Below are 20167 nucleotides of genomic sequence, written 5' to 3'. Positions count from 1 at the left end.
TCTTAAAGTGACTCTGTGACTGTGCAAACAGAAAATCCAGGAAAAAAAACAGCAAAATATTCCTGAAAAAAGCACCGTACACCAACGCTGTGTGCAAAAAATCCTAGTGGGATGCAAGTCAAACAACAAGAACCACAAGACAACTTAGATTAAGGCCATCAGTCTACCTCCGTACTACAACAAAACAACCATGTCCAAACCAAAAAACCTTTTCGAAATCACCAAAAAATAAAGCCATAATTGCAACGTAACAGTGATCACAGGGGCTGTGACCGAATTTTTACAATAAACTACATAAATAACATGTAACACCAAATCCTAGAGCCATTGCTGGCTGCATGAGTTACTCCATAACAACAGAAGCATCAGTCAGAGTGTCAAATTTTTCAAGGCACCTTTAACCTCAGCACACCAAATCAAAATACAGATAATACTTTGCAGCGTCATCCAGAGCGAAACATTTTATTTTATTTTACGCCAATGAATAGCAGTGGCAGCTAGGGGTGTACAACTCCTCTAGAGCAGTTTTGAGAGAAGATTTCATTGATAGCGATTCAAGTTGCAGTTTATTGGCAATGGCATTCCAGACCCTGGGGGCATCAATAGCAGTTTTTGTACAGCAATAGGGAATGTGAAGCTGGTAAATGAGCGAAGACCCGAGGTCAAATTTGTTCTTTGAAACAGAGAGGAGATCCAGCAGGTAGTCTGCGGATTTTTTTCAAAGTACATCGTGAATAAATAAGATCTGGTGCACAAGCCGTCGAACATTAAGAGATGTTAAGTTTTACCCAATGTAGAGATCACAGTGGTGAGTCCTATATGGGCAGTTCAATGTAAATCTCAAGGCCGAGTGATAGATGGAATCAAGCTTCTTCAGTACAGTACTAGGGGCTGATTTATACACGATGTCACAGTAGTCAAGTAGAGGCAGTATGGTAGCTTTTATAAATTCTAAACGGAACATTGGGGGGAAGCAGTGCTTGTGTCGATACAGAAAACCAATTTTTATTTTTGTCTTTTTACCAATATAATGAATGTGATCTTCAAAATCCAGTTTTGAATCCAGGATGACCCCAAGATACTTATAGATCTTGACTTGCTCTATTTGATAATTATTTAAGGAATGTAATTGGGGAAAAATAACTTTCTGCTTTAGTCCTGGTGAGAAGCATAGCACCTTGGTTTTGGAGGTATTCAGGACTAGTTTAAGAGCAACTAGCTGATGTTGTAGTTTGTTGAAATCACCCTGGAGCTTAGCATTTACATCATCCGGAGAGCGGCCAGCAGTAATCAGTATCGTGTCATCTGCAAAAAGATCTACCCTGGAATGATCCAGGTCAGTGCCCAAGTCATTGACATAAAGAGAGAACAAAAGGGGGCCGAGGATGGAACCCTGTGGAACCCCTTTTGTTATCTTAACACTGTTTGACCTCCAACCATCTGTGAATACAGTTTGGGTGTGAGAAGAGGTAATTTTGTAACTATTTTACTGCTTTTTCGGAAAAACCGAGGCAGCTTAGTTTACTAAGCAGGGTGTTGTGGTCTACTGTATTAAAAGCTTCGGACAGGTCAAGAAAAAGACAGGCACAGTACTGCTTATTATCAAGGCTACTGTAAATGTGATTCAGGGAGTCTAATGCAGCAGATGTGGTGTGGTATTTTTTTCGGAACCCAGATTGTTTTAGATGTAGTAGATTGTTGGTGGACAGGTAACTGCTAATTTGGTAGTTCAATAATTTTTCAAAAATGTTCATCAACAGGGACAAAATTGAGATAGGTCAGTAGTTATTGGGATCATCTTTAGGGTCCCCATTGTGAAGTGGACGGACATAGGAATGTTTCCATTCTAGAGGAACTGATGCTTCTTTGATGGACAGGTTGAAAATATGGGCTATAGGTTTGTATATTAGGTGACCAACAGTTAGTAGAGCAAAGACGGGAAAACTATCTGCTCCGGTAGAGGAGGACCCTTTGAGGTAGGACAGTTGCTTCAGAACATTACTTTCATAGATTGGCTGGAAACTAAATTCGTTTAATGTTTGGACAGGGGTGTAGGAATTTGCATGAGCAGGGGTGACTCCCAATACATTATCAAAAAGATTACCAGCTTCAGAAAAATTAAGGTTAAAATTGTCAACTATTTTTTTGGGATCTGAAAAATATTCCCCATTTCGGTTAAGCTCAACGGGCAGATTATCCGTTTTGGATGCCTTTTCGATACATTTGATTGTTTCCTAAAAAATCCTGGCATTTCCATGTAATTCCAGGAGAGTGGAGGAAAAGTAGGCATTTTTTTGCATGCCGTATTCTTTTGACGCATCTATTTCTTAAAATCCTGCATTCTAGCCAGTCATTGACAAAATTACTTTTCTGAGCACATGTTCAAGCCTTGTCCCTAGTTTTCATGAGCTTTGTAATCAAAGGATCAAACTATGGTGGGCGGTTGCCTTTAGTTTAAAATTTAACCAACGGAGCATGTTTGTTAAGAATTTGGAGAAACGCGTAGCTGAAGGTCTCCCAAGCCGTAGTCAGGTTGGGGATATCACAGACCTTGTCAATATCCGAGTGAAGCACATCATTAGTAAATGCCTGAGTGCTGAAGTGTCTCAGAGTGCTTCTCAACCAATTTAGGGGGGGTTTTGGGTCTGGCTGATGATCTCACCCCAAAAATGAAGGAGTGATCACTCAGGTTATTACCCAGAACACCAGTCAGTGTGAAATTGAGGGGGCATTTGTCAATAGGACGTCAAGCAGAGTTGACTGTCCCGGATTTTTTAGGTTGGGTCTTGTGGGGACATTAATTAATTAAAACAGGTTAAATTCATCTGCAAAATTTGTGGCCACGGCCGGCGGGTTTAGCCAATTCCAATTTAGATCACCCACTAAAACTATTTCACCTTTAGGGAGGCCCCCAAAAACCTCTCTCAGTGCAGATGTATCTTCAACATCCTTCCCACAAGGCGGTCTATAGCAGCACACTACCAATATCTGTTGATTATTTGGGAGAGTTATTCTGAGAGCCAGACTTTCAAAGCAACATTTTTTATACAAAGAGTGAGCTAGTGAACATGCAATAGTGTTACGAACATAGATGGCAATTCCACCTCCTTTAGATCCTCGGTCAAGCCGAAAAAGGTGGTAGTTGTCAATCGCAATCTGCAAGTCATTGACGGCAGGAGTGAGAAATGTTTCTGTTAGGCAAAAAATGTCCGGGTCAAGATTTACCACTTCTAGTTTGAGTTGACTTAATTTACTCACAAGCTCTCTGATGTTGACATGTAGAACACCAACACCTTTCCTGCCAGAAAAATCTACAGAATTATACGAGTTATTTTCATTTGGGCCAGGATGAAGCTCAAGACCACCCAGAAATAAGAAAAGTAGAATTTATAGTTTGCACAAGTATTTTCTGTGAAAGGATGAAGAGCGGCAAACCTTGGACGAATAGCAGTAGCTCGCTCTCCCCCCCTCGCTCCCCCTCTCGCTCTCCCCACCTCTCTCTCTCCCTCTCGCTCTCCCCACCTCGCTCTCCCCCCCTCTCTCTCCCCCCCTCTCTCTCCCCCCCTCTCTCTCCCCCCTCTCGCTCTCCCCCGCTCTCTCCCCCCCGCTCTCTCCCCCGCTCTCTCCCCCCCTCTCTCCCCCCCCCCGCTCTCCCCCCCCCCGCTCTCTCCCCCCCTCTCTCCCCCCGCTCGCTCTCCCCCCTCACCGGCCGCGGAGGAGAATGCTGTGAACTCCGCCTGCTGTCCGCCTCTGGCCGCCGTGCCCAGCCTGGGATTGACTGCAGGGCCGGCATCCACTCCGACTCCGAGGTCGCCCAGAAGGTCCACCGCCGAAGTGGCGGCGGCGGCGGCGGTGACGGCCGAGGCGGCCGCCGGCGCCACCACAGCAGCCACGTTCGCTCCACCCGGCCTGGGCGGGCGAATCGACACGGCGGGCTGTGGGCGACACGGGGGGAGGACGCCGCGGGGGGGGAAAGGGGTGACTCGGTGGAGACGCAGGGAGGGCGACTTACTTCCCACTGCTGCACAGCCGAGCAGAGCCAGCTTGGGGCCAGCACGGTGGTGGTTTTCCCACTGGCACACTTGCACCAGCACGGTTACGGGTGGTGGTTTTCCCACTGGCACACCTAAACCAGCACGGTTACGGGTGGTGGTTTTCCCACTGGCACTTGCACCAGCACGGTTACGGGTGGTGGTTTTCCCACTGGCACACTTGCACCAGCACGGTTACGGGTGGTGGTTTTCCCACTGGCACACCTAAACCAGCACGGTTACGGGTGGTGGTTTTCCCACTGGCACACCTGAACCAGCACGGTATGGGTGGTGGTTTTCCCACTGGCACACCTGAACCAGCACGGTACGGGTGGTGGTTTTCCCACTGGCACACCCGAACCAGCACGGTACGGGTGGTGGTTTTCCCACTGGCACACCTGAACCAGCACGGTACGGGTGGTGGTTTTCCCACTGGCACACCCAAACCAGCACGGTACGGGTGGTGGTTTTCCCACTGGCACACCTGAACCAGCACAGTACGGGTGGTGGTTTTCCCACTGGCACACCTGAACCAGCACGGTATGGGTGGTGGTTTTCCCACTGGCACACCTGAACCAGCACGGTATGGGTGGTGGTTTTCCCACTGGCACACCTGAACTAGCACGGTACGGGTGGTGGTTTTCCCACTGGCACAACTGAACCAGCACGGTACGGGTGGTGGCTTTCCCACTGGCACACCTGAACCAGCACGGTTACGGGTGGTGGTTTTCCCACTGGCACACCTGAACCAGCACGGTACGGGTGGTGGTTTTCCCACTGGCACACCTGAACCAGCATGGTTACATGTGGTGGCTTTCCCACTGGCACACCTGAACCAGCACGGTACGGGTGGTGGTTTTCCCACTGGCACACCTGAACCAGCACGGTACGGGTGGTGGTTTTCCCACTGGCACACCTGAACCAGCATGGTTACGGGTGGTGGTTTTCCCACTGGCACACCCGAACCAGCACGGTACGGGTGGTGGTTTTCCCACTGGCACACCTGAACCAGCACGGTACGGGTGGTGGTTTTCCCACTGGTATACCCGAACCAGCACGGTACGGGTGGTGGTTTTCCCACTGGCACACCCGAACCAGCACGGTACGGGTGGTGGTTTTCCCACTGGCACACCTGAACCAGCACGGTTACGGATGGTGGTTTTCCCACTGGCCACACCCGAACCCACTGCGTGCGACGTCAGGCTGGCTCGGCAAGTCGGTAACAACCACCCTCGCTCCACGTTGTCGCGGCTGGGCCAGAGGAGTGTGTACAATCTGTGTGTCTTTGTGTCTGTCAGTGAGTGTGTGTGAGGAGCGGTGGCGCAGTGGTTAGCGCTACGCTAGGCTACGAAAACCCGGCAGAAACCAGAGTTCGATTCCCGCTAACGGCGAACCTAGTGACGATTAACTAAACTGGCCCTGGGCCTCCCCAAGGTCGGCTCAACCTCAAAATGGTGTGGTGTGTAAACCTTGGCACTAGGGGAGACAAAGGCGGCCGGGCGTGGTGCTGGACACCCACCCCCTCGTGTGCCACAGTGCCGGTGGCCTTCATAGGTGCTGCTACTCGCTAACAGTCCTTGCCCGTACAGTCCGTTAAGGTCTACACGGGGGATCTTTATCTTTGGATGAGTGATGTGAGTGGAGTGGGATGGTGGTGAGCTGGCACGTGTGTGTGTGGTGCTGGTCACCCACCCCCACACACACGTGGGGTGGTGGTCACCCACCCCCACGAGTGTGTGGGTGGTGGTCACCCACCCCACGTGTGTGTGGGTGGTGGTCACCCACCCCCACGAGTGTGTGGTGCTGACCACCCACCCCCAGGTGTGTGTGGTGGTGGTCACCCACCCCCACGTGTGTGTGGTGCTGGTCACCCACCCCACGTGTATGTGGGTGGTGGTCACCCACCCCCAGGTGTGTGTGGGTGGTGGTCACCCACCCCACGTGTGTGTGGTGCTGGTCACCCACCCCACGTGTATGTGGGTGGTGGTCACCCACCCCCAGGTGTGTGTGGGTGGTGGTCACCCACCCCCACGAGTGTGTGGGTGGTGGTCACCCACCCCACGTGTGCGTGGTGGTGGTCACCCACCCCCACGTGTGTGGTGCTGGCCACCCACCCCACGTGTATGTGGGTGGTGGTCACCCACCCCCACGTGTGTGTGGTGCTGGTCACCCACCCCCAGGTGTGTGTGGTGGTGGTCACCCACCCCCACGTGTGTGTGGGGTGGTGGTCACCCACCCCACGTGTGTGTGGGTGGTGGTCACCCACCCCCAGGTGTGTGTGGGTGGTGGTCACCCACCCCCAGGTGTGTGTGGGTGGTGGTCACCCACCCCCACGTGTGTGTGGGTGGTGGTCACCCACCCCCAGGTGTGTGTGGTGGTGGTCACCCACCCCCAGGTGTGTGTGGTGGTGGTCACCCACCCCCAGGTGTGTGTGGTGCTGGTCACCCACCCCCAGGTGTGTGTGGTGCTGGCCACCCACCCCCACGTGTGCCACAGTGCCGGCCTTCATAGGTGCTGCTACCCAAACTTCCCGCTGACATCGTTGACGAATACCCAAAGTGGTCCTGGGCCTCCCCTAGGTCGCCTCAGTCTTAAATGAGCATCTGGTGCGGTACGTGCAGTGAACATCACCGCGTGCTCGATAACGGCGCTTGTCCCAACAGCCTGTGTGGGCTACAGGGCAAATCCTCGTCGCTTTGTCTTGGGTGTGAACTCTTGATTCCCCGGCAACGGGGGAGGGGGGCTGTGAGCGTTACCATGGTTACCTGGGTAACTATTTCCCTGGGAGGAGGTGGGGGTGGTGAAGGGCATGCGAGTGTTGCCATGGTTACCTGCACAACTGTGTTTCCCTGGGAGATGGAGGGGGAGAGGGCGGGGTGCTGTAAGCGTTGCTATGGTTACCTGTGTGACTGTGTTGCCCCGGGCAATGGAGGGGAGGTGGGGCTGTAAGCGTTGCTATGGTTACCTGTGTTGCCCCGGGCAATGGAGGGGAGGCGGGGCTGTGAGCGTTGCTATGGTTACCTGTGTGACAGTGTTGCCCCGGGCAATGGAGGGGAGGCAGGGCTGTAAGCGTTGCTATGGTTACCTGTGTGACAGTGTTGCCCTGGGCAATGGAGGGAGGGGCTCCCCCACCGCTCTCGGCACTGGTCCAGCCAGCCGCCCCCTCGGTAGCCGCAAACGCCTGCTCAGGGGGGATGAACCTAGAGTGGGGGGGTCACGTGGTGGGGGGGGTCACGTGGTGGGGGGGGGTCACACAGGAGGGGTCACACAGGAGGGGTCACAATGCTCATAAATGCTCACACACACCACACAAAGATCCTCCTCCGTATAGCCCTAAAAGGCTGCCGGGGTGAGTGCCGTCGGCCTTCACCTATGAAGGCCGACGGCACGGGTGGGCGGTCCAGCACCACGCCCAGACCGCCTTTGTCTTTGCATCGTACAAGCTACTCGTTTGAGCCCGAGCTAAAACCTAGTGAAGGTCCAAGAACGATTCAGAGAGTCGTCGTCGACCGTGGCCGGGAATCCAACTCGGGCCACCAGGTTTAGAGCGCCGTGGCGGCTAGGAGATGTTCACTCCCTCGCCTGGTATACAGGAGGTCGTGGGCTCAATGGCGAACCTGGCGCCTGTTGTGCATTCGATTTGCGTGGTTCTCCCCCGTGGATTTTTCTCCAGGTCGACGCCCCTACGCGTTCAGACTATTTTGCCGCCGTGAGAAATGTCCACGTGATGACGAGCCACTTTGTTGGGCTGTCATCAGTGATGGACAGGTCCATCAGCGGGCCTGGTAAAATACAAAACGTTAACGCAATTCTAGCGCTCACCATCGCTTCTTCTCATACTTGTCCTGCAGGAACTCCTTGGTCTTCTGCGAGTCCTTGTGGTCGGGGAGGCTGCCGACCCGCTCCGAGTGCAGGCCCATCCACGTGGCGCGGCACACCTGCACCACGCAAAGATACGCCGCACACACGCCGCACACACGCATGGTCACACACAAACGCATGGTCACACACACACACACACACGCATGGTCACACACAAACGCATGGTCACACACACACGCATGGTCACACACACGCGGTCACACACACACACACACGCATGGTCACACACAAACGCATGGTCACACACACACGCATGGTCACACACACGCGGTCACACACACACACACGCATGGTCACACACAAACGCATGGTCACACACACACACGCATGGTCACACACACACACGCATGGTCACACACACACACATGGTCACACACACACACACACGCATGGTCACACACACACACGCATAGTCACACACACACACGCATAGTCACACACACACACGCATGGTCACACACAAACGCATGGTCACACACACACACGCATGGTCACACACACACACGCATGGTCACACACACACACACAAGGATACGCACGGACAAACACGGACACACACACACACACACGCATCGTCACACACAAACATGCGCACGCAAGGACGCACGCAAGGGCACATGCACGGACACACACGGACACACACACATGCATGGTCACACACACGGACACACACGCAAGGACACACGGACAGTCACGGACACACAGGTGGTGCATCTGCTAGTCATCTCAGTCAATCCATGGCACCTGAGTCTGTCCCGTGACCTCCTCCTGCACCTAGCCTGGCACAGCAGTCAACCCATGGCACCTGGTTATGTCTCATCAACTCCTGCACCTAGCCTGGCACAGCAGTCAACCCATGGCACCTGGGTCTGTCCCCGTAACCTCCTCCTGCACCTAGCCTGGCTCAGGTCAACCCATGGCACCTGGGTATGTCTCATGACCTCCTGCACCTAGCCTGGCACAGCAGTCAACCCATACCTGGGTCTGTCCCCGTGACCTCCTCCTGCACCTAGCCTGGCACTGCAGTCAACCCATGGCACCTGCTGGGTCTGTCCCGTGACCTCCTCCTGCACCTAGCCTGGCTCAGCAGTCAACCCATGGCACCTGCTGGGTCTGTGCCCGTGACCTCCTCATGCACCTAGCCTGGCACAGCAGTCAACCCATAACACTACCTGGGTCTGTCCCGTGACCTCCTCTTGCACCTAACCTGGCACTGCAGTCAACCCATGGCACCTGCTGGGTCTGTCCCCGTGACCTCCTCGTGCACCTAGCCTGGCTCAGCAGTCAACCCATGGCACCTGCTGGGTCTGTCCCGTGACCTCCTCATGCACCTAGCCTGGCACAGCAGTCAACCCATGGCACCTGCTGGCTCTGTCCCCGTGACCTCCTCCTGCACCTAGCCTGGCACAGCAGTCAACCCATGGCACCTGCTGGCTCTGTCCCCGTGACCTCCTCCTGCACCTAGCCTGGCACAGCAGTCAACCCATGGCACCTGCTGGGTCTGTGCCCGTGACCTCCTGGTGGCCACCCTGTTGCCATGGGTTGCCTCATCGCTACGGTTACCTCGTTGCCGTGGCTCTGCAGGAAGTCGATCTCTTGCTGTGAGAACGTCGTCATGGAGATGGACTTGACTCGATGGGGGGGGTTCAGCCCTCTCCTGTGGAAGGTGGGGAGAGGGGGGGCGGGGATCATTTTGCAAATGAAACGTTGCCACCGCGGTGGCTAGGAGATGTTATCTCCCTGGCCTGGCATGCAATAAGTCGTGGGGTTGATACCGACCCTGACAACGCCTGCTGTTGCATATGTGGAGTGTGTGGTGCCTCTCTCTCATCATCGTTACGGTGGTCTATGAGATGTTAACTACCTCGCTTGGCATGCAGGAGGTCGTGGGTTCAATCCCGTCCCTGACGACGCCTGCTGTATATTTAGAGTATGCACGTCTCTCTCCCTCTCTCTCTCCACGCGGTCGCGTGGATTTTAAGAATCAACATCAGCACGCAATTAGAATATTTGCCTACTGCTAGAAATTCCCACGTGATGATGACAAGCCGCTTCATTAAGCCATCATTTGTGATGGCCAGGTCACTGACAAAGAGCTACACAGATCATTGGGGCCTCACCTGGCAAGATAAAAAAATAGTTTAGTGTATGGGTCACTGTGGGTCTCTATGGCGTTTAGAATATTTGCCTACTGCTATAAATATTCACGTGATGATGATGATGTTAAACCACTTCGTTGAGCTCTCATTTGTGATGGCCAGGCCACTGACAAAGAGCTACACAGATCATTGGGCCCTTACCTGGCAAGATAAAAAAATATAGTTTAGTGTATGGGTCACTGTGTGTCTCTATGGCGTTTAGAATATTTGCCTGCTATAAATATTCACGTGATGATGATGATGTTAAGCCACTTCGTTGAGCCATCATTTGTGATGGCCAGGTCACTGACAAAGAGCTACACAGATCATTGGGGCCTCACCTGGCAAGATAAAAAAAATAGTTTAGTGTATGGGTCACTGTGTGTCTCTATGGCGTTTAGAATATTTGCCTACTGCTATAAATATCCACGTGATGATGATGATGATGTTAAGCCACTTCGTTGAGCTCTCATTTGTGATGGCCAGGCCACTGACAAAGAGCTACATAGATCATTGGGCCCTTACATGGCAAGATAAAAAAAAAGTTTAGTGTATGGGTCACTGTGTGTCTCTATGGCGTTTAGAATATTTGCCTACTGCTATAAATATTCACGTGATGATGATGTTAAGCCACTTCGTTGAGCTCTCATTTGTGATGGCCAGGTCACTGACAAAGAGCTACATAGATCATTGGACCCTTACCTGGCAAGATAAAAAATAGTTTAGTGTATGGGTCACTGTGTGTCTCTATGGCGTTTAGGATATTTGCCTGCTATAAATATTCACGTGATGATGATGATGTTAAACCACTTCGTTGAGCCATCATTTGTGATGACTAGGCCGCTTCTGAGGAAGGGCCACAGAGCTCAGTGGGTTGCCTTACTTGGCAATAATAAAAAACAAATGTTCAGTTTGTTTTAGTTTTATCTCAGGGATGGCTCGGACCCTTGGACATCGGAGGGGGTTACGTTCTTGGGAAGTGCCGCAAAAGCCAAAGCCGTGACAACTAACGCTTAATAATTATAAGCCTTGCCTAAACAATGGGGTTAGGAACACGCCAACCACAACAGAGATAACATCACAAGTGAAAATAAGCGTTCGTGCCAGACACCAAATAAACTAAAAAACAAAAATTGAAATTAAAAACAAAAAGCATTCGTAGATTATAAATGGAGTATAAATAATAGTTACCGACAATGTTCATCCAAATTCGGGTGCGTGTCGTGCGTTGGTTCCGCGAGCAGTGGTACCATGGTCAGCACTGCGCTACGAACCCCGTGTCCCGAGTTCGACTCCACCAACAGCAGGCGACGATCATCTGAATCGGTGCTGAGCCGCCACACTGTACCGCACGACACTGTCGAACTGTATGTTGCACTGGATGGCATTGCCATACTGTACACACTGCGGTGTACTCGATCGCCATGCTGTACATTAGCCTCTCCCAAATGCAAACTCCACCACCAGCACCCCTGGTGAGTTGCCCGTATAAACTTACATCATTTACTGAAACTGGTTGTACAGGCACGGCCCGGTTTACACCCAGGATGCGTTCCTGGAAACCAAAACGTAAAATGGAAAGAACTTAAATCGAAGCGGAGAGACGGGACGGTGCATCGTAACGTGGTTCATAACCTACTACTACTGATACTACTACTGGCACCAGTAGTAGTACCAGTAGTAGCACCAGTAGTAGTAGGTTGTACTACTAGAGATGGGATGATGGATTGTAATGGTATACAGACCCTACTAGTAGTACTAGTAGTAGTACCAGTAGTAGTAGGTTCTACTAATAGAGATGGGATAATGGATTGTAATGGGGTACAGACCCTACTAGTAGTACTAGTAGTAGCACCAGTAGTAGTAGGTTCTACTACTAGAGATGGGATAATGGATCGTAATGGGGTACAGACCCTACTAGTAGTACTAGTAGTAGCACCAGTAGTAGTACTACTACTAGTGATGGGATGATGGATCGTAATGGGATACAGATCCTACTAGTAGTACTAGTAGTAGCACCAGTAGTAGTACTACTACTAGAGATGGGATGATGGATCGTAATGGGATACAGACCCTACAAGTAGCTCTACTGGTAGCAGTAGTAGAAGGTTCTACTGCTCGACATAGGACGGTGCCATTGGCGTGAGAAGCAAGTGTATACGATTGATATACTAAGATATATTACCTCACCATGAATACGCTGACGTGGGAAAGAAAAACTCGACGAATCTTGTATCACGTGGCAGAGACTGCTACGAGTCAGGGACGCTCACACGTGGGCGCTGTCTGACAGGTGGCTGAATATTGGCCGTGCGACGCAAAAAAAAATCGCGTTGGGTCTCCGTGTTCCTGCATATCTGTTTGGGTAATTAATCTGGATTTGAAGTTTCCGCGACTGCAGGGATGCATACTCTTTGGCTCTTTCGGTAAAGTCATCACGTAGGTAGAAAATAAAATACATGAAATCACGACGTTTCGGGCGCAACGCAAGCGGGACAACCACAGCAAGAAAACAATTGCTGAAGTGGGCAAAAGGGCTGCTGTAACCAGAGGCTTTATAGGTGTAGGGGTGTTGTGGGAAGGTAACACACAGACACACCTTGGTGGCTACAACCACGTCCGCTATAGCCCCACCCTCAGTGGTGTACGGGTAAAAAGGGCTGGGAGCCAGAGAGCTGGGGGCAGTGCGTTGGGGCCGAGAATGAAGAACCAGTGAAGAAGGAAGGGCGGCGAGATAGACCCTGGGATTCCCCTGACCGCTGCCCTTGTGAGGGCCGGCAGGGCAAGCCGGTGGTGCGGCCCCAGAGCCTCAGAGCCGGAGCCCTTTTAAGGGCCGGTCTGGTTGGTGAGGTGTCGCGATCTGTGCTTGACCAGGGGCCAGGTCAGATAGCCTCCTCTAGATGGAGGAACTGGGAGCACAGGAGTTAGGCTGATAGCCTAGGGGGTGTCCCAGCGTGTATACGGGTGAAGGGGCCGTTACCCCTTCCAGTGTAACCCCTGTTACGTTGAATAAATAGTGCTGCCTCTACTCCACTGTCTCCGTGTCCCGTGAACCCGCTACATAGGTAAGAGAGGGGGGGGGGGAGGAGCCAAGGAGGAGAGATAGAATATAAGTCAATGGCAATATTACGTTTCTATTCACGCTGCTTTCCAGGGACATGTCCCCAACTTGTTGTATTTGACCAGGTAAGCCCCGCTGAGCTGTGTAGCTCTTTCTCAGACGCGACCTGGCTACCGCAAATGATAGCCCAACGAAGTGGCTCGTTAAAAATGTGGAGGGGGAAAACCGGAAGTCCCGGAGAAAAATCCACGTGGCCACGCAGAGAGAGAGACAAAGACTCCACATATACAACAATAGGCATCGTCAGGGTCGGGATCAAACCCATGACTTCCTGTAGACCTGGCGAGGTAGTTAACATCTCATAGCCACCGTGATGATGATGAGACACAGACTCCAAATATACAGCAGCAGGCATCGTGAGGGTCGGGATCGAACCCACGACCTCCCGTAGACCAGGCGAGGTAGTTAACATCTCCTAGCCACCGTGATGATGATGAGAGAGACACAGACTCCACATATACAACAGCAGGCATCGTCAGGATCGGGATCGAACGCACGACTTCCTGTGTACCAAGCGAGGTAGTTAACATCTCATAGTCACCGTGATGAGAGAGACACACAGATTCCACATATACAGCAGCAGCAGACATCGTCAGGGTCGGGATCGAACGCACAACTTCCTGTGTACCAGGCGAGGTAGTTAATATCTCATAGTCACCGTGATGATGATGAGAGAGACAGACTCCACATATACAACAGCAGGCATCGTCAGCGTCGGGAGCAAACCCACAACTTCCTGTGTACCAGGCGAGGTAGTTAACATCTCATAGCCACTGTGATGATGAGAGAGAGAGAGACGCAGACTCCAAATATACAGCAGCAGCAGCAGGTGTCGTCAGGGTCGTGATCAAACCCACGACTTCCTGTGTACCAGGCGAGGTAGTTAACATCTCATAGCCACCGCGGCTCTACGAACGTTAAGGAAACATTTTCCACGAGGGCCGTTCTGCACCGCAAGGGGGTTGCACCGCGCTGTGAAGGCTGCGACTCGGTTCTTCTGGACCAGTTGAGGAACCCACAGGCACCCAGAGGCACCCACAGGACCCCACAGGAACCCGCAGGAACCCGCAGGTACGCACAGATACGCAACGGTGCGTTGAAATGCGGGTTTGCTTCTGGCACAGTTGCAATGTTACCAATGCGTCAGCCAGCAACAAAGAGCATTGTCAGCAGTGTTGCCATGGACAAGAGCGTAACGCGACTCTTGAATTGAGCGGCGGCTCTATGAGATATTATCTCCTCCGCCCGGGATGGAGAGGGCGTGGGTTCGACCGCGGCCCTGACGGCGCCTGTTGTACCTTCGGGGTCTGCGTCTCTCTCTCTCTCTCCCTCCCTCCCCGAGGTCGCGTAGATTTTTCTCGGGGTCCTCCGGTTTTTCCCCCCGCATTTAGAACGAATACACATTTAGATTACAGTGGTACCTCGGTAAGCGTCGTTGATTCGCTCCAGAAGGTAGGACTTGTACAAAACGAAGTTTTCCCGTAAGAAATTAAGGTGGAAAGGAAATAATCCGTTCCACAGTATAAGAAATATTTTATCTGGAATATTACACGTGAATGTGGTTGTATAATATAATTTAGACTACTTATTACGAAAATGCAAACATAAATCAAAATAAACGCGTAAATAAATTAAGATAAATTGTAATAAAAATTAAATTTAACGTCACTTTACCTTGCCGAGAGGAGCTGAAACACGTGAAAATTGACGGGGAGTTGTCGCGAGATTTGTGCACTGAACGAGATCTACAGGCAGACCGAGGAGAGCGGCGCTCTGTCTCGGTCGTGAACGGGGTTCTACGCGGGGACGCGGGGACTCATCCCGACCCGTACAAGTTCTAGCAAGCGCCTCGTACCCCAAGACGTCGTACCCCACGACGTCGTACCCCAAGCAAGACGTATTCCAAGCAAGACGTCGTACCCCAAGACGTCGTACCCCAAGACGTCATACCCCAAGCAAGACGTCATACCCCAAGCAAGACGTCGTATCACAAGACGTATCCCAAGCAAGACGTCGTGCCCCAAGACGTTGTACCCCAAGGCGTTGTACCCCAAGCAAGGCGTCGTATCCCGAGACATTTTTTTCTCGCCAAAACACGACGTGTACCAAATTCGACGCATTCCAAAGCGGTCGCATACCGAGGTACCACTGCATATCGTCGCTAAACATTTCCCCACGATAAGCCTCTTCCTGGGGCTTTCATTTTTGGTGATAGCCAGGTCGCTTCTCACAAAGAGCCTCACTTGGAAAAATAAAACAGTTTAGTTTTAGGTTATTTGGAATTGTTACAAGTGCCAAGGTGGGAAAGACACGACGGGAGAGAGTTCCAAAGTGGAGCAGTACGAGAGGGAGAATAGCAAGATAAGTCTGGTGACCTGCAGGATGGTGAGTGACTGGATGAGCGAGTGATCGGGTGAGTGAGCAGGTGAATTAGTGAGTAACAGGGTGTGAGTGGGTGAGTGAGTGGGTGGGTGAATTAGTGAGTAACTGGGTGTGAGTGGGTGAGTGAGTGAGTGAGCAGGTGAATTAGTGAGTAACTGGGTGTGAGTGGGTGAGTGAGTGGGTGAGTGATCGGGTGAGTGAGCAGGTGAATTAGTGAGTAACTGGGTGTGAGTGGGTGAGTGAGTGGGTGAGTGAGCAGGTGAATTAGTGAGTAACTGGGTGTGAGTGGGTGAGTGAGTGGGTGAGCAGGTGAATTAGTGAGTAACTGGGTGTGAGTGGGTGAGTGAGTGGGTGAATTAGTGAGTAACTGGGTGTGAGTGGGTGAGTGGGTGAGTGAGTGAGCAGGTGAATTAGTGAGTAACTGGGTGTGAGTGGGTGAGTGAGTGGGTGAGTGATCGGGTGAGTGAGCAGGTGAATTAGTGAGTAACTGGGTGTGAGTGGGTGAGTGAGTGGGTGAGCAGGTGAATTAGTGAGTAACTGGGTGTGAGTGGGTGAGTGAGTGGGTGAGCAGGTGAATTAGTGAGTAACTGGGTGTGAGTGGGTGAGTGAGTGGGTGAGTGAGCAGGTGAATTAGTGAGTAACTGGGTGTGAGTGGGTGAGTGAGTGGGTGGGTGAGTGGCTTGATTGAGTTGATGGTTGAATGCATTCATGGCTGAGTCAGTGGGCTTTACCTGGTACTGTAAATAAAACTGTTGAGTTCAGAGTGGGTGGGTCATTAAGTGCGTTGAGTGGATTAGTGAATGAGTGTGTGTGCGAGTGGGCGAGTGTATGTCTGTGGGTGTGTGTGCGAGTAGGTGTGTGTGTGTGCGAGTGGGTGAGTGTGTGTGCGAGTAGGTGAGTGTGTGTGCGAGTGGGTGAGTGTGTGTGCGAGTAGGTGAGTGTGTGTGCGAGTGGGTGAGTGTGTGTGCGAGTGGGTGAGTGTGTGTGCGAGTAGGTGAGTGTGTGAGCATGTGTGCGAGTGGGTGAGTGTGTGTGCGAGTGGGTGAGTGTGTGAGCGTGTCTGCGAATACGTGTGTGTGCGTGTGTGTGCGAGTGTGTGAGTGCGTGCGAGTGTATGTGTGTGTGAGCGAGTGCGTGCGAGTGTATGTGTGTGCGAGTGAGTGTGTGGGTGGGTGGTGCGAGTGTGTGTGCGAGTGAGTGCGAGTGGGAGTAGGTGAGTGTGTGCGAGTGGGAGTAGGTGAGTGTGTGCGAGTATGTGTGTACGTGTGTGTATGGGGGTGTACGTGTGTGTGTATGGGAGTGTGTGTGTGTATGTGAGTGTACGCGTGAGTGGGGAGCGATAGTGTAGCGGTTCGCGCTACGCTGCACTATGAACCTGGCGACCCGGGTTCGATTCCCGCTCACGGCCAACACCAGTGACGATTATCTGTACCGGTCCCGGGCCTCCCCTAGGTCGACTCAGCCTCAAATGAGTACCTTGTGTGGTGTGTAAACATCGCCACTGGGGAGACAAAGGCGGTCGGGCGTGGTGCTGGCCACCCACCCCCTCGTGTACCGTTCCGGCCTTCATAGGTGCTGCTCGTGAAGAGCACTTGCCCCTACAGTCTGTTAAGGCTATACGGGGGATATTTGTCTTTGTCTTTGTACGCGTGTGTGTATGGGAATGTGCGTGTGAGTGTACGTGTGTGTGTGTATGTGAGTGTTAAAGTGCAAGTACAATTCGCGAGTACAGTACATGTATGCATTATACACACGTGTACATAGAGTACATGGACATTCCAGTGTCACGGCGAGCACACAGACAAAGGTCCCCCGTGTACCCTTGACAGAGTGTAGGGGCAAGTGCTGTGAGTAGCGAGTAGCAGCAGCGCCTGTGAAGGTAGACACAGACACAGATCCCCCGTGTAGTCTCTAACAGACTGTCGGGGCAAGTGCTGTTAGCGAGCAGCACCTATGAAGGTAGACACAAAGGTCCCCCGTGTAGCCTCTAACCGACTGTAGGGGCAAGTGCTGTTAGCGAGCAGCACCTATGAAGGTAGACACAGACAAAGGTCCCCCGTGTACACACAGTGTACACTGAGGGTGAAGTATGGCTCTAGCAGGACACTGTATACACACTGTACACACAGCGTACACTGAGGGTGAAATATGGCTCTAGCAGGACACTGTACACACACTGTACACTGAGCGTGAAGTATGTCTCTAGCAGGACACTGTACACAGCACTGTACACACAGTGTACACTGAGGGTGAAGTATGGCTTCAGCAGGACACTGTACACACACTGTACACACAGTGTACACTGAGCGTGAAGTATGTCTCTAGCAGGACACTGTACACAGCACTGTACACACAGTGTACACTGAGGGTGAAGTATGGCTTCAGCAGGACACTGTACACACACTGTACACAGTGTACACTGAGGGTGAAGTATGGCTCTAGCAGGACACTGTACACACACTGTACACTGAGCGTGAAGTATGTCTCTAGCAGGACACTGTACACAGCACTGTACACACAGTGTACACTGAGGGTGAAGTATGGCTTCAGCAGGACACTGTACACACACTGTACACTGAGGGTGAAGTATGGCTCCAGCAGGACACTGTACACACACTGTACACAGTGTACACTGAGGGTGAAGTATGGCTCTAGCAGGACACTGTACACACACTGTACACTGAGGGTGAAGTATGGCTCTAGCAGGACACTGTACACACACTGTACACTGAGGGTGAAGTATGGCTCTAGCAGGACACTGTACACACACTGTACACAGTGTACAATGAGGGTGAAGTATGGCTCTAGCAGGACACTGTACACACACTGTACACACAATGTACACTAAGGGTGAAGTATGGCTTCAGCAGGACACTGTACACACACTGTACACACAGTGTACAATGAGGGTGAAGTATGGCTCTAGCAGGACACTGTACACACACTGTACACAGTGTACACTGAGGGTGAAGTATGGCTCTAGCAGGACACTGTACACACAGTGTACACTGAGGGTGAAGTATGGCTCTAGCAGGACACTGTACACAGCACTGTACACACAGTGTACACTGAGGGTGAAGTATGGCTTCAGCAGGACACTGTACACACACTGTACACACACTGTACAATGAGGGTGAAGTATGGCTTCAGCAGGACACTGTACACACACTGTACACACAGTGTACAATGAGGGTGAAGTATGGCTCTAGCAGGACACTGTACACAGCACTGTACACACAGTGTACACTGAGGGTGAAGTATGGCTCTAGCAGGACACTGTACACACACTGTACACACAGTGTACAATGAGGGTGAAGTATGGCTCTAGCAGGAGGCCACTACGCGCACTGTACAGTGTACACTGAGGGTGAAGTATGGCTCTAGCAGGACACTGTACACACACTGTACACACAGTGTACACTGAGGGTGAAGTATGGCTCTAGCAGGAGGCCACTACGCACACTGTACACACAGTGTACACTGAGGGTGAAGTATGGCTCTAGCAGGACACTGTACACACACTGTACACACAGTGTACAATGAGGGTGAAGTATGGCTCTAGCAGGACACTGTACACAGCACTGTACACACAGTGTACACTGAGGGTGAAGTATGGCTCTAGCAGGAGGCCACTACGCACACTGTACACACAGTGTACACTGAGGGTGAAGTATGGCTCTAGCAGGACACTGTACACACACTGTACACACAGTGTACAATGAGGGTGAAGTATGGCTCTAGCAGGACACTGTACACAGCACTGTACACACAGTGTACACTGAGGGTGAAGTATGGCTCTAGCAGGACACTGTACACACACTGTACACAGTGTACACTGAGGGTGAAGTATGGCTCTAGCAGGACACTGTACACACAGTGTACACTGAGGGTGAAGTATGGCTCTAGCAGGACACTGTACACACACTGTACACTGAGGGTGAAGTATGGCTCTAGCAGGACACTGTACACACACTGTACACACAGTGTACACTGAGGGTGAAGTATGGCTCTAGCAGGAGGCCACTACGCACACTGTACACAAAGTGTACACTGAGGGTGAAGTATGGCTCTAGCAGGACACTGTACACACAGTGTACACTGAGGGTGAAGTATGGCTCTAGCAGGACACTGTACACAGCACTGTACACACAGTGTACACTGAGGGTGAAGTATGGCTCTAGCAGGACACTGTACACACACTGTACACACAGTGTACAATGAGGGTGAAGTATGGCTCTAGCAGGAGGCCACTACGCGCACTGTACAGTGTACACTGAGGGTGAAGTATGGCTCTAGCAGGACACTGTACACACACTGTACACACAGTGTACACTGAGGGTGAAGTATGGCTCTAGCAGGAGGCCACTACGCACACTGTACACACAGTGTACACTGAGGGTGAAGTATGGCTCTAGCAGGACACTGTACACACACTGTACACACAGTGTACAATGAGGGTGAAGTATGGCTCTAGCAGGACACTGTACACAGCACTGTACACACAGTGTACACTGAGGGTGAAGTATGGCTCTAGCAGGACACTGTACACACACTGTACACAGTGTACACTGAGGGTGAAGTATGGCTCTAGCAGGAGGCCACTACGCACACTG

General features: G+C 51.8%; 1 protein-coding gene across 8 annotated transcripts in view; it reads right to left on the bottom strand.

The window, feature by feature from the left end:
- The window catches only part of LOC116956712 (uncharacterized), a 64658-nt gene that overhangs the window by 37125 nt on the left and 7366 nt on the right, over positions 1–20167 (bottom strand). For all 8 annotated transcript variants that reach the window (XR_012930371.1, XR_012930373.1, XR_012930374.1 and 5 more), the window contains exons 2-5: positions 9477–9570; positions 7854–7969; positions 7117–7231; positions 3707–3935 (exon numbers count right to left, since the gene is read on the bottom strand). Coding sequence is in view for 2 of the 8 variants with exons in the window: in XM_032978483.2 (XP_032834374.2) it covers positions 3707–3935; positions 7117–7231; positions 7854–7969; positions 9477–9570 (554 nt within the window). In the remaining 6 variants the exon portion in view is untranslated. The remainder of the gene's footprint in view (positions 1–3706; positions 3936–7116; positions 7232–7853; positions 7970–9476; positions 9571–20167) is intronic.

This window comes from Petromyzon marinus, chromosome 67 (genome assembly GCF_048934315.1).
Source record: "Petromyzon marinus isolate PM22_M1 ecotype Great Lakes invasive population chromosome 67, UKy_Petmar_22M1.pri1.0, whole genome shotgun sequence".
In the NCBI taxonomy this organism is placed as follows: Eukaryota; Metazoa; Chordata; class Hyperoartia; order Petromyzontiformes; family Petromyzontidae; genus Petromyzon; species Petromyzon marinus.
The sequence above is the reverse complement of the archived record's forward strand: the minus strand, read 5'-3'. Positions and strand labels throughout refer to the sequence as shown.